Here is a 14,413-nt window from a genome sequence, read left to right on the forward strand (position 1 = left end):
CCACTCCCTACCTGGGTCAAGAAAGTCCAGGGATTTACTCCACTTTGATGGTACTAGGGTTTCCAGGCTGGAATTCCTGCCTGTTCTCAGGAATTTTTTTTCTGCTTCCCCGTTCCCGAATCCCGAGATATAAACGGTTTTCTGTTTTCCACGATGAATCGTTTCCACAAAGTGACGGCCGATACTACCAACCACCTGGGTTCAAGGAGCCAATTTTCCCGATTTCCCGATCAACTTTTCTCAGGATTTAGGAAGGGAAAAGCTGAAAAAAATCCCCGAGAAAAAGGGAATCCCCACCCGGAAACCTTAGCGATAAATAGGAAAACTGTCTAAAAGATACGTTGTGAGTAGTATGTCTATTTCCCATTGTGGGTATTACTGGGTTCAAGGAGCCGATTTTCCTGATATCCGGATCAACTTTTCTCGGGATTCGGTAATGGGAAAGCGAAATAAATTCCTGAGAATGGGCGGGAATTCCCGCCTGGAAACCCTAGATGGTACATCCATTCATTATCTGAAAAACAGAAATTGCTATTAAATAAAGATTTGGTTCTTAGGTAAACGCAAAATTTAAATGTTTGAAAAAGTTCTTTAAAAAGCTGCACACAAATAAGAGTTTATTTAGCTTAAGAAATACAGGTAAAGTGTAGGTCTTATCAACCACATTGGGGGGCAGGGGCGAGTCTTGCACACTTAGGAACTCAATATGTATTACGTAGTATGGTGAATTTTAATAGGTGAGCCCTAAACTCTTCCGTCGCAAGGCTGTGGGCAGGGCTGTATGGTGCTGGAAGAAATGAAGTGTGCATTGAGAACAGAACCTAATACACAGTGAGGACTAAGAAATAATGGTGTCTCATCATGAATGGATGCTGGTTGAATAAAGTTGTACAGTTGGACACACTAAGTGTGCAGTTAAAGGACTGGAATAAAACTTGAACACCAGTTAAAATGCCTTGGTAAGAAATTAAAAGCAATCTGGAGCCAATTTCTCCTGCTGACAAGGGACCAGCTAACTCATGTGGAGCCCTGTTTAGGTGCATCTGCCCAGCGGTGTGCAGGTGTTATCCCTGTAAATAGGCCGGCCGATTTCTGTGCCTTTACAGACTGAGAAAGCTGCCGATTTAGAGGTCTCAGATTAGCGCCAGCGACGCTCTCCCCTGGGCCTCTCCTTGCTCTGCCTTTGCTTTTCTTCTAAATCTCTCCGCACTGGAGGCAGAAGGGATTCCCATCCCCAGCTGCATCCCTGAGTCCCGCGGAGCAGCGGACTCCTCCCCTGGAAACTCCTCCGGGGCTGGGGAAAGCTTTGGCGCATGCTCCGTACCTAGGGCAGGTTTTTTTGCTGCGGGTAGCAGGGCTCCTGTCACACCGGCTGGCGGGTTGTGGCGGTGCCAGCCAGTGTGTGAGAGTGTGTCTGCGTGCCCGCGCCTGGGCGGACCGACCCGGAGCAGCAGTGTGACTCGCCAGGACAGGCAGCTCCGCACAAGCACCTCGCCCGCAGCCGCTGCGGGGGCTCCTCTGCAAACTTGCGGCGGGCACCTTCCACCCTCGCGGCTCCTGCACCCAGCGACCTGAAGGCAAAGGCGCCGGCGTGCGTGCGGGGCGCGGTGCCCGCGGCGGGCCGGGGCGGCGGGGCTGGGCCGCGCCTTCGCCCTTGGCCCGCTCCCTGGAGAGCCTCATGCAGCCCCCGCGCTCGCGGCCGCAGCTACCCCGCTGCCCGGGGCAGGTCCAGGATCGGAGCCGCGCTCACTAGCGCCTGAGCGCCTGAGCGCGGGCGGCGGGATGCCCCGCGTCTCCTGAGAGCGCACGCGGTGCCCGGGCAGGAGCAGGGAGCGGGCCGAGTAGGGTGCCCCTGGGAGTGCAGGGCGCCCCACGCCGCAGCCGCAACCGCGCGCGCCGGCGCCCGCCTCCCTGCTCGGTTCGCAGGCCCAGCTCTGCCAGCCTCCAGTGCCGGAGTGCCGCGGGGCCGCCAGCCAGCCGCACGCCTCGGCGTCAGGGGCATGGAGGAGCGGCGGGCTCGGAGCCGCGCCCCGGAGTCTCCGAAACTTCCGAGCCGGCGCCGGTCCGCGCCGCTGCCGCCGCCGCTTCGCCTGCCGGCCTGAGAGCGGGACCATGGATGAAAGGTTCAACAAGTGGCTGCTGACGCCGGTGCTCACTCTCCTCTTCGTGGTCATCATGTACCAGTACGTGTCCCCCTCCTGCACTAGCTCCTGCACCAACTTCGGGGAGCAGCCCCGCGCGAGGGAGGCCGGCCAGCCTGCTGCCCCGGCTCCCGCCCGCCGGGCACAGGTGCCGCTCGAGGATTGGGAGCGGCGGCCCCAGCTGCCTCCGCCACCCCGGGGGCCGCCCGAGGGGCCTCGGGGGGCCGTGGCGCCAGAAGACGAGGATGTTGAGCCAGGGGACCCGGAGGAGGAGAAGGACGGAGAGGAAGAAGAGGAGCGGGACCCCGAGGCCCCCGAGAACGGTTCCCTGCCGCGGTTCGTGCCGCGCTTCAACTTCACCCTGAAAGACCTGACTCGTTTCGTGGATTTCAACATAAAAGGGCGCGACGTGATCGTGTTCCTGCACATCCAGAAGACCGGCGGCACCACGTTCGGCCGGCACCTGGTGAAGAACATCCGGCTGGAGCAGCCGTGTAGCTGCAAAGCGGGCCAGAAGAAGTGCACCTGCCACCGGCCGGGCAAGAAGGAGACGTGGCTCTTCTCCCGCTTCTCCACCGGCTGGAGCTGCGGGCTGCACGCGGACTGGACGGAGCTCACCAACTGTGTGCCGGCCATCATGGAGAAGAAAGACTGTCCACGCAACCACAGCCACACCAGGTACTGTCCCCTGCCCCGTCTCGCTTCTTGCCACCTCCCGCCCTTCTTTCCCTAGTCCCGACCTCGGGCTGCTCTGCGCGTGCTTGGTGGTTCCCCAGCGTCTTCCCGCAGTTGGGGCAGAGGCTTTGATGGGGGAATAAGAAACCTCTGGATAGTGCCCTGGTTTTGAGCTCCCTCCTCCCCTGCCCACATCGCTTCCCCTCACCCCCCTTTCACCTTCAAAGGTTTCCGGAGCCGTCGTGTGGCCCTGGCTTGTGCCTAGCCCGGTGTGGCGTCCCTCGGAGCCGACAGTCGGAAAACAGTGGGATGGCGTGGAGGCCTGGGTTAGATAAGCGAGGTCGAATCTTGTGCGTACATTCTGTGATTGGAAACTCGAACCCAGTAAGAGGCAGAAGAAGCTGGGCGTAGAGAGGCAGGGCAGGAGTTTTCCAGGATGGTGAAGCCGGAGGAGTCTAATTCCTCTGTAAGTGGCTCTTGAGTGGCTGCTGGCCAGCTCAGGAAACAATGCTCTTGGTGGCACTTTGAAGATACACGTTCGAATTCCTGCTCTACCTCGATAACCCTAATTCTGGAGATGGTTTTTGTTGCTGAGCAATGCCAGGATTTTGACACATGCTGTTCTCAGCAAGATTTCCACTCCCCCCACCCCCACGCCAATCCATCAACTCATGCCAAAAGTATTTGTTAAATGCCTACTGTGTGCCTGGCAGTGTGCTAAATGCTAGGTGAATATAAAAATTTAATAAGTAAAAACCCTTCCTTTTAGGAGAGAATGACATTCTTCCCCCCCACCCCCTTTTAAATAGTAATACTGCTGAGAATTAGGAAAGTTTGACATCTTAATAGCCAATGAAACTACTTGCATTATTAACATCCGTTGAGAGAGGCATGGGCTTAAGAATTTGGTTGAATGTTCTTTCTGCCCATTGCAATTTGAAGATTAATCTGACATGCTAGCTCAAGGGACTAAAATATTAAAAGCTTGGAACACTACTTTATTGAAGTTTTTATCTCAAAGGTTTCAAACAATTTGGTGTAAGGAAATAGGAATTTAAAAACTCAAGCACAATATGTTGATATCAGATAGCTTTTGCATTTGATGTTATGGAAAAGCTTCCTTTACTGGCAGCTACCCAGATTCTGGAATTCACCACCACTGAAGCATCTAATTCTACTTCATTTCTCCAAGAATGAGCAAAATTTCATTATGGGATTCTTTTTACTCTGGCAGTTTTTCAAATGCTTTCTCTCCTCCCTGCTCCTTTCCCTGTTTAATGGAAATTGGTTAGACTGAAAACTTGGTTAGAGTTGGAATGAAGGCGTTAGGCTCCTTTCTTAGTATATTTTAAGGAATTTTCACTTTTAAATATTTGTAGTTGTGTAGTATTTTAGATCCTGCCCCTCTATTTTAGTTTGAAACAGTTTTTTTTCTTTTTCTTAACTGAAAGGTAGACTTTATTTTAAAATTTATCTCGGAGATGCTAGTAATTGTATTTTAGATCTCTCTCTCTCTCTCTCTCTCTCTCTCTCTCTCTCGCCACACACACACACACACACACACACACACGCATGCATAGAACCTATTTTCCAGGTCTTCATCAAATCTAGACTTCACCATTTATTTATTTATTTGTTTATTTCTTTTTCAATTACTGTTGACATCCAACATTATTTTATATTAATTTCAGGTGTATAGCACAGTGGTCAGACATCCACATAATTTATGAAGTGATCCCCCCATCAGTCCACAACCTGGCACTATAATACTACTTGGCCATAAAAACAGTTTTCAATTGATTATACTTCCAAACTTCCTGACAAACAAAACTATTATTTTAGTGAGAGAATCTCTGCCATATTTTACCCAAAATTGTACTTTTGGGATTTAGACCTTTATGCATTAATTCCTGAATCATCCCAATGAGCTTGCAGTCTGATTGCCAGCTTCCATTTCATCAAAAACTAGAGACTTTGATTATCCCATGGAAACATCAAATGACCCTTCAGTGGGGATCAGCATTATTTTCTACTGATGTATATAAAAGTTTTAGTGAACAGATGAAAATTTTGGAATAATTAGAGATTACGGAATCTAAAAATAATGTGATTTTTGCTTAGTGGTGAAATGCTGCTGCAGCTATGGACCCAGCATAGATTACAGCAGTAAGGTCTCACTTCTATAGGAAATACTCAAATCTCTCTACTCTGTGACATAGGAAAATCCCATTTTGGCTATTTGAACATATGGTTTCTATTGCACAGTCAAATGTTTGTTTGTTTGTGTAGTGATGAACCACAAACATTCATTTCTTCCTGAATCACAAGTTATCAGAGAATGACCCTGCAGTGGTTTGCTATTATTATTATTTTTTTAAGTTTTGTGGTAGTGGTCTTTTTGGGGGGCGGGGGTGAGGTGTAGCTAGCACACTTTATAATCTTCCTTTTCTTCCTCACTCTCTCTCCCCTTCCTGATATTCTCAATTGCTTTTTTTCTCTAGATGCTGTAGTAAGGAATAGTTGTGGTTTACGTGAGGTGCCCTGTGTCAAAAGCTATAGAGAAAAAGTTGAAGAGATGTTCAGTAACATCTTCCTCACACAGAAGATTGAATTAGTTGTCTGTCATTGGACTGTCTGTGTACGGCATTCTACAGTCAACTAGATTAGGTTGGATAATGGAGGGTACATTTCCACAATGCAAAATGGCAGATAATCTATTGCTACATAATGGGAACAAGGTTCTTCAAATAGGGCTGACTCTAAGCAAAATCAAGATGTAGATCATGTTGATTTTAGTTCCGTAGTCCCTTTGTTTTTGGTCCCCCTCCTCCCACAACATCCCCCCTCCCCATTTCTCACAGGGATCAGTGCCCTTGTGAGTAATGTAATGGATAAGAGCAAGGATTCTGTAGTCAGATGGATATGGTTCTTGTGCTTAATTACTAGCTGTGTAACCAGGACTAAGTTACTTTTTCTGAGCCTCAGAGTCTTCATCTTTAAAGCATAGGTAATAATTAGTACTTCTCTCACAGAGATGTTATGAAAAGTATGGTGGAGAGTGCCTTAAGCACCTACTATGTGCCAAGTACTATGATAGTCCTAGGAATGCTGTTTTGGACAGTGTCAGCTCTAAGAGCTTAGGCTATTAAGGAAAATAGACCTTGGTATTCTTTGGTGAGTACCATTCTTCTTCTTAAATAATCCTGGAAAAAGATTCAATCGAAACCTTTTGTAAGGTGGGATGGCATTTTTTTCTCTTTTATGGCCCGCGTTCTCTTGGTCCTGTTAGAACAGTTGGAATCTTATGAATATTATATTTGATAGGACACTCTGTGCTGCAAATGGTACAAACTTAACTCAAACTCAGTTCAGCCAGAGGACTTTATAACCAGACAGTAGGACAGGCAGCGGTAGAGTTGGTTTCAGGAATGACTGGAACTGGAGATTTGGGGTCTTTCTCCTCACATTCTTTTGCATATTTACCTCATTCTGTCAAATTGGCTCATTCCACAAAATGGGTAAGTGGGTGGCATATCTAATAGCTCCACAATTTGAGAGGAAAGCAGGTCTTCTTTGAGTTCCAGTTTGAAATCTTGGGGAATGACTCTGATTAGTTCAGGTTGGAGCTTCACTATTCTTTCAGCCTATCAATGTGGCCAGGGAGATGAGGTTCTCTGACCCACCTGGAATCACAGAACCACCTCATGACTGGGTGTGTGTGTGTGTGTGTGTGTGTGTGTGTGTGTGTGTTATCACAAGAAGGGGAGCTAGCATAGATACAGTTCCTAGGTGGACCAGTGGGTTCTAGATGGTCTTTCTCCATGTGTCAATTATAGGTGTAAATAAATGAGAAGATCTCTTCTGTACATTCTATTTAGAAAAAAATTTAAGTCGGACCACAATTCCACTTTATTTGCAGCATCTGGGAACCATGCCACATGAGGAATAATTGAAGGAACAGATAATATTTAATATAGAGATGGGAAAAATAAAGAGACATAAAAGTTGCCTTTAAATACTCACAGGAGGAAGATGTGGAAGATGGAGGATACTTGTTCTGTATTTCTCCCAAGGATTGAATTAGGGTAAGTGAGATAGAAATGATGGGATAAAGATTTCAACTTGGAGTAAGAAAGAACTTCATAAAATTTGTAACTGTCTAAAATGAGAATGAACTCTTTTGTGAAGTGGCAAGCTCCCCAGCAGTGAAAACTTTAGACATGGCCAATTAACCGCTGATGTTGTAAAAGGAAATCCTTCCTGGGAGAGAGCCTAGCCTGTATGGCCTTTTATTTTAAGGTTTTGTGTTCTCATCTAAGCTGAGTTCAGAGTATCTTTCTCCTTCCCTTTCCTGCCTCATGTAGAGAAAACAAAACCAAACCCCAAAGAAAAAGAGAAAGAAAGGATTATAAGTGAACTAGTCAGTTCTCAAACATTTGTAAATATTTTTACCAAGGAAACTTTTGGTCAGGCACAGTCTGATGGTATAGACTGTTTTATACATTCCGGGCCAAGAGCAATAAATGGGTCTTAGGTACTAGAATGTCTGCTTCTTAATAATAAGCATAAAAAGGTAAGATGAGAAAATATACCACAACTTGCCACAAAAAGCCATAACAACTTTGAAACATCACCTGGTTATTGCTTTTCCTTTAGACAGCAGGCTGAAATATATAGGGAGGCTGCAGAGCTCTGTTTCAAAGACAATCTAGAATATTATGGCCCATACTGCTTTCTAAAGCATAATCTTTTTGATGTCTTTTCTAATTAGAAATGTTGAACTGCAAAGAAGGTTAATTTTCACCATCAGGTCTGTGTGCAGTGTAAAACTAAGGAGATACGAGATTGTTCTGTCTATATGCCATATCCACTTACATGTTACAGGGTCACTTAATGTATTGCTTCTGGTCCAAACCACCAATATTTGCTATAAATCAAAGGGAGGTTGAATTAAATCCATTCAGTTTTTTTGAGTTGTGTAAATAAGACTGAAACTGGTAAACTAGTAAATGGTAATAGATGATTTATTTATTTATTTTTGGCCTTTTTTTTTTTTTTTTGCTGGTTACCTTGGGATTTTTGAAAGGGTTGATTTTTTTAGAGAAATGTAAATATTCATGTAATAATTGGAAGCTAGGTAAATTTAGTCACTAACAAAGTAGATTTGCTTAATCTTAGACTCTTATGTTATTATTCCCCAAAGCTAATTATTATCATCTCATTTTGACTAAGGACAATCAGAAGCTTATAGCATTTGAAAGTTATTTATGCTTGATAATGAATTAAACAGGTTTAATTGAGACTGGCAAATCCTAATGTGATTTTGAGAGTCATGAAATAAATTAACTATTGGGCCAAGAAATAGGTTTAGTATGAAAACAATTAAATGGGGAACCCAAATTAATATTTTGTAGTAATCTTATCTTGTTTTTGAGTTTGTTAAATTATGGATGCCATGTATATATACTCTGCTGATTTTAATTGGCTAATATAACTTTGTTTTAATTATAGCTAAGCATTTATGTTTTGGGAGGTCTACTAAACATTCAACTTAGACAATGGTATTTGTTTTTATCTTCCTCTAGCAAATATAGTTGCTCAGTAAGACACACATAAAGTTCCCAGCACAGAGACTGATCTATAGAAGATGCTCAATAAATGTCAGCTAAAAGTATATTGTGTGTTCCAGGTTATCTGATAAAAATATCAGCACAGTTTGACAAGACTGTGGTTCTTTAAAAGATGGAATTATCAAATGTTTCGTGTCATGATCTCTTATTTCAGATGCAAATTCTTGTGTCTAATATAAATTGTTAACAGCCGCCTTTCACAATTAACAAGACGTCAACTCCTCTGATTCTCCAGAAGAGGAGTAAAAGTCAGTATGGAGGCCAGGGCTTATTGGATCACTCAAAGAGGTTTTTACTCTTAGACGTTATGCCACAAATCAGAAATTCATTTGGATACAAACAGATGTACTAGCCTCTTGGAAAGGCTACTCTTCCCATTCATTTTCACTTTGGGAAAAATCAGCTTAAAGGGAGAGCATGAGGTCTGTGACGTAGGATGGGAGGATGAAAAAGCGTAAGTAATGTAGACTCTGGGTTACTGCTGGTCGAGATGTTGTGGGGAGCAATGGGAGGAGACCCTCAGTTAGGAAACAAGTTTTCAAGAGAAATTGGAAGAAGTCAATGACAAATTTATCACCTAACTGAAAATCAGTAAAAATTGTGCTGATGCCCAGTTTGTGAATGTAATTGGGGTAACACTTAAGAGCATGGACTGTGCAGTCAAGCTAGCTGTATTTTAATCTGGCCCAACCACTTACTGTCAGAGAAACCGGAACAAGTCAGTTACTGCTCTGTACTTCAGCTTTCTTCTCCGGGAAATGGGAGGAATAATACTACTATGTGATGGTGAGGGCTGGGAGTACAGGTGGTGCTCTAGTACGTGTGGAACCTTTGAACAGAGCCCGACACATAGAAGAGTGAGCTATTATGTTCTCGTTGGACTTGTCTTACACATTCATGCTGTTTTGCATAAAAAGAAAAGTGATAGATAAACCTGTACTATCCTTTTGGAATCTGAAACTTTTCATCCTCAATGATGCAAAAATGAATTTGCAAGCCTTTAAAGCTATAAATGATTAAAGTAAATCTTAATTCTTAAGATACCGCGGGCACTCAATGGGTACTTAATGAATATCGTTGCATGGACCGATACTTCTTCAGCATATCGTTTTATTTTTTGTGAGAAATTCATGAAACAGCAACGAAAATGTTTAAACACATACAATTAACATTCATAAATGAAGCGATCCTGCATAGAAATTGAATTAGTTGCCTGTGGGAACATAAATATTGGTAGTTCATTGCTATTATTCGTATCTTACTGTGCTTTCATTGCTAAGTGTTGTGTCATTTGTTGTCAGAACCTTGCATTTAATACCAGATGTTAATGGTTGCCCCTGCATTCTAGTTTCTTTGTAAACACGAGGGTAGAAATGCTAACCACCTTGATGTCCTCCATATTTGTTTGTTAGTTTTACAGAGTATTTCTTCCAAAGAATTCAAGGTTATGGATGTATGACTGTAAACCTGGATGATAGCTTCTATATTTTGTGCACTTTCGTTAGGAATTTGTAGAATTTTACAAGTTTACTTCAAAAGTGAAAACATAGGCCTAGAAATAAGAGTAAACATGACTTTAAAGATAGATATGTAGTAACTTAACCTGTGTGTGGAAATTTCAAGGTAAGATCAATATAATACAGTAACGAACAAGGTGACATGCCAAGACGAGAGAACAGACGGTGATAATGCAGGATGTAAATTAGAAGGATGCTACAGAGGAGGGAGAGAGGACGAAAGTAGTCAAGGTGAAGAATGAAATCCTAAAAGAACCAAATCAGAAAAGGTAGGGATGACAGTACAGATGAGAAATTTTTCTTGTGTGCAGTGTTTGTCTCATTAGTACATTTATGAGAAGTCATCAACTATCTGGGAGGCTGTCTGACTTGGGGCACTGTTATTTAAATCCTGCTGATGTTCTTTTATTATATTTACTTATGCATTTTTTTCCCTGTATCTCGTTGCTATTTATCAGTACCTGTATTAGTTAGAGCCCTGGGAGTAAACAGAGGCACCTCTGGTATTGTGAAAGGGCCAGTAGAGGTAAAGGCACCTACATTGGACTTGAGGTACCTTGCAGGTAGTAACATGGGGAAACTGTTAACCCTCCTGCTCCTGAGGTGGCAGAGGGAGCTAAGCGTGTTGGCAGCAGCCATTGTTTACAGAAGCTGCAGTCTCAATTGTGGGAAGGACTTCCCCATAGGAGCTGCTGCCAGAAGTATGGAGCTGAGGTAGAGAGGAAGGGGTGGGGGAGGAAATATCCTGACCACTGTCTCCTTTCACTAGTCCATCTCCTTCCATTGTCTTCCATTGGCTGAATCCACCTGGAAGCTAAAGGACAAGAGAGCTAGTTGAATACATTTGATACACTTCAGCAAAGCAGAAAAAGATGGAGAATGGATTTGGGGTTGCAGGGTAGAAGGTATGGAAATGGAGAATAACTAGTGCAGTACCTTAAAATAGTTTGAAATTTCTTCTCATTCATTTTATGAATGCCCCATTCAGTTCTACAAGTGAGACTGAGAACAAACACCCTTTTAGTACCTGGACCACATGTCTTCTGTATGGACCATTAGTTTCCACCTAAGGAATGGTGAATGCAGCAAAGGAACTTAGCAGAGGAGCAATCACCACAGCCAAGTGACTTTTTGCTGAGTAATAAAAAATAATGCTAACTGCAGGTATTTTGTCACTTTCGTACCCCAGAATCAGCTGGTAATAGTGACAGATTTGGGGAGTTAGATCTGTAGTATGATGCATCGTATACAAGACACATTTTATATTGCATCTGTGTGTGGTCTTTCATGAATTTGGAGTTATATAACGATAGTAGTTGAGGCATGACAAAATAATTTGCAAAACTGGCTGTAGTTTGCAAAAGCATATTTATGAGATGAGATGCTTTCTGTCCTTAAGTTTCTTCTAAGGACGTTAAGAATGTTAAGAGTGATATTTGTGTGGCTTTATGTCTCTGAAGGTCAAAAGTGAGAGAAGAAAAGTTGTTCTATTATATTTCAACTTGTTCTAATGTTTTCAGTTTTAAATGGCTTTTAAAATACTATTTTTTATATTTTGGGTGAGATATGCGATGCTTGAAAATATGCGTACATGCAACTCTCTGTGTAAAACATTGTGAACCCTGAATCTCCCCTAACATTAGATACTGAAAAATAATAAATAAAGTTGGTGTCTGAGAAAACTTGACACAAGAACTAGCAATTCACTGCTTTAATTCCAACAGTCAAAACGCCATGAACAAAAAGCTGTTCAACATGTGTATTTGTAGATGACAAAATAATATTCGATGCATTACTGTACCTAGTACATCTACTGGGATTGGTGTGTATGACTTAAGTGCCTTTCTCCAATCCATAAGAGGGAATTTTGCACTTATGGAAAGAACATCATTCATGAAGAACGTACTAACCTCCATCCTCTTTTTCAAAACCCCTCCTTTACACACAATGCTCATTTTTGCTCTCTAGGACACCATTTTGTGAAATGGCTAGAGTCAGCAAAGGTCTGTAAACACGAGGATAGTCTTCAGGCCCTTACTTCTGTATGAAAGTTACTTGCCATGATAAAATTGCCTTAGAAATTGTTTTCTGCTGGCTGTGAAAGTTATTAGCTCTAAGGAACCTGTGCTCTGTTCAACTGGATTTAAGTCCACTTCACTTAGAGCATCTGGGAGAGGTGTCAGAGAAGCTTTTTCTTTCTCATGTAGCTTCACTGTTTGTCATTGTATCTTCCGTATATGCAATGAAAGAGGTGGATTAATGAATAGTTGTATTTCTGATATATCCATTCAGAAACATTTTTATCAATACTTCTATTGATAAATAAATATCAAAAGATTGTGTATAAAAATATCGGACAACATGAAGAAATTTAGGTATACTGGAAGTTTCAAATTTATTATCTGATGCATTTTAAAAATATTTATCAAGTACCATGGCCCATTCTTTGTCTTTTAAATTCAGACTTAAGCCTATAACACCACCACAGATAAATTTCTTTGCTCTGAAAGTTTTATTCTCCAAGTTCCTTATGTGTGCTATAAAGAATAATTAATGTAATGAAAAAATCAATATTGTGTATAAATTATTTAGGCTTTACTATCATTGTAATTTTCTTTTCTACACCTATTGATTGGCAACAATTCATTTGTTAATTTCTTCCTAATAAGATATTCATTGTATTAGGTCTGTAGTAGTGCTGTCCCTGCACTTTCACAAATAAGTCATGAATTATTAATGATACATGGAACAAGTTAACTTACTAGTGAGTGCTGTGAGATAGAAAACAGTCAAGGGGGAGTCATTTGAAATGCTGCCTTGTAGAGACACTCTGTAGGCAGACAACTGCTGGTAACTAAATGAGTGGATTCTTGCAGGATATTAACTTATATTTTAAAATTTTATGTGTATGTTTCTTTCCAGGTATATATATATATATATATATATATATGTTTCGTTTTTCAAGTTAATTTTTAAATCCACAGTTCTCGTGTTTTGGGGAGGTGGGGGATGGCCATTCATCCTCAACTATCTGTAATAAGGCTCTGAATGTGTTTATTAAATGCTGCCTTGGCAGTTGTCCACTGAATTACTTCAGAGGAGTGGGAAAAATCTGAGACCTTTTGGAAACCCAAAGAGATTTGAGTCTAAGAAATTGAACTGCCAAAATTCATGGCAAAGAGAACCTTTACATCAGCTTATTTTGACAAGAGGCAGAATAGTATCCTGAAAAGAGCTCTAAATTTGTGATCAAGCAATCAGAGTTTGAATCCAGGCTTCCTCATTGACTTGTTTACTCATTTATTGTCTGTCTTGTCAAAATTTAAGTTTCCTGGAGATGGTGACTGTTTTGTTTCCTGCTGCATTATCAGTGCCTAGAATAGTGCCTGGTACATAATGGCTCTCAAATAAATGTTGACTGAATAAATGAAAGAAAGCAACCATAAATAAATGTACTAATTTATTGGACAATTGGATAAGAATATGTGTCCTATCTCTTTTTTCAGAGTTGTTGTGGTTTAAGGAAATGATTATGAAGGCAGTTTGTAAAGCATAAAGTACTATACAAATTTAAATTTACATTGATGGTGAGAAGCCTTTTGATATAGAATGGAAAAGGAAGGAAAGTTGGATTTTGGAAATGCAATGAATATGTAATTCGGTTTTTATAGAGTTTCAAAAATTGGAAATGACAAAGATGCAATTGAAAAATATGCAAAATATGCATTCAGCTCAACTACTTGTTAGAGTAATGAGCAGTTTCTTTTAAAACAGGATATAATATATCATAAAAGGCTTATCAAAATGCATATGTCTTTTCCTTAGACCATCAGAAAACCTTTTTTTCCAGCATTTGGTGCAGATCAAGGTACAAATGTTTTTTTTTTTTATTCCATTGCTTTACCTTTTTAAGAAAGTTATCCTAAAATTGCTATTTTTAGTTTTATATTCATAACTTAATCATTATTTTCACATGACAGCTATAAATTATAGCTATCAGTTAACATGTGCTGAAAGTGAGCTGAGACGATAACTCTTCTTCATTTAAGCTGATTTAGGATGTGATACTCCACTGAGCTGTTCACTACATACTCGGTTGTGCAGTTAATTACAAAGAAAGCAAAAAGTTATGCTAGAAACGAAAATCTTCCAGAATCTAGAGTTTGTGTTGCAATAAAGATCTGTTAGCAGAATAGTTTTGCTTAGTAATGAGATGGTTTTTATATGTGCGGCATGCCTGGTCTCTTCCAGGAAGATATACACGCATTTTCATGGGTGTGGAGGCATAGCTCCTTGGCTGTGGTGGAGTTTTGAAAAAGCTTACGGTAAGCTGATGGAAAACCAAGAGGTGTGATGACTGGCACTAGAAGGTGATCCAGAAGAAGGAAGAGAGAGGCACTATCATTTATTGAACTCTTTATCTTCACAGCAACCCTGTGAGGCTTGCAGA

The 14,413-nt window shown here is 41.7% G+C and overlaps 1 protein-coding gene across 3 annotated transcripts in view; it reads left to right on the forward strand.

Annotated features, from left to right (window-relative positions):
• The first annotated feature begins 1,336 nt into the window (after positions 1-1,336).
• Positions 1,337-14,413, forward strand: part of HS6ST3 (heparan sulfate 6-O-sulfotransferase 3) — a 610,436-nt gene continuing 597,359 nt past the window's right edge. For all 3 annotated transcript variants that reach the window (XR_002137803.2, XR_002137804.2, XM_019737183.2), the window contains exon 1: positions 1,337-2,819. Coding sequence is in view for 1 of the 3 variants with exons in the window: in XM_019737183.2 (XP_019592742.2) it covers positions 2,113-2,819 (707 nt within the window). In the remaining 2 variants the exon portion in view is untranslated. The remainder of the gene's footprint in view (positions 2,820-14,413) is intronic.

This window comes from Rhinolophus sinicus, linkage group LG04 (assembly GCF_036562045.2).
Source record: "Rhinolophus sinicus isolate RSC01 linkage group LG04, ASM3656204v1, whole genome shotgun sequence".
Classification (NCBI taxonomy): Eukaryota; Metazoa; Chordata; class Mammalia; order Chiroptera; family Rhinolophidae; genus Rhinolophus; species Rhinolophus sinicus.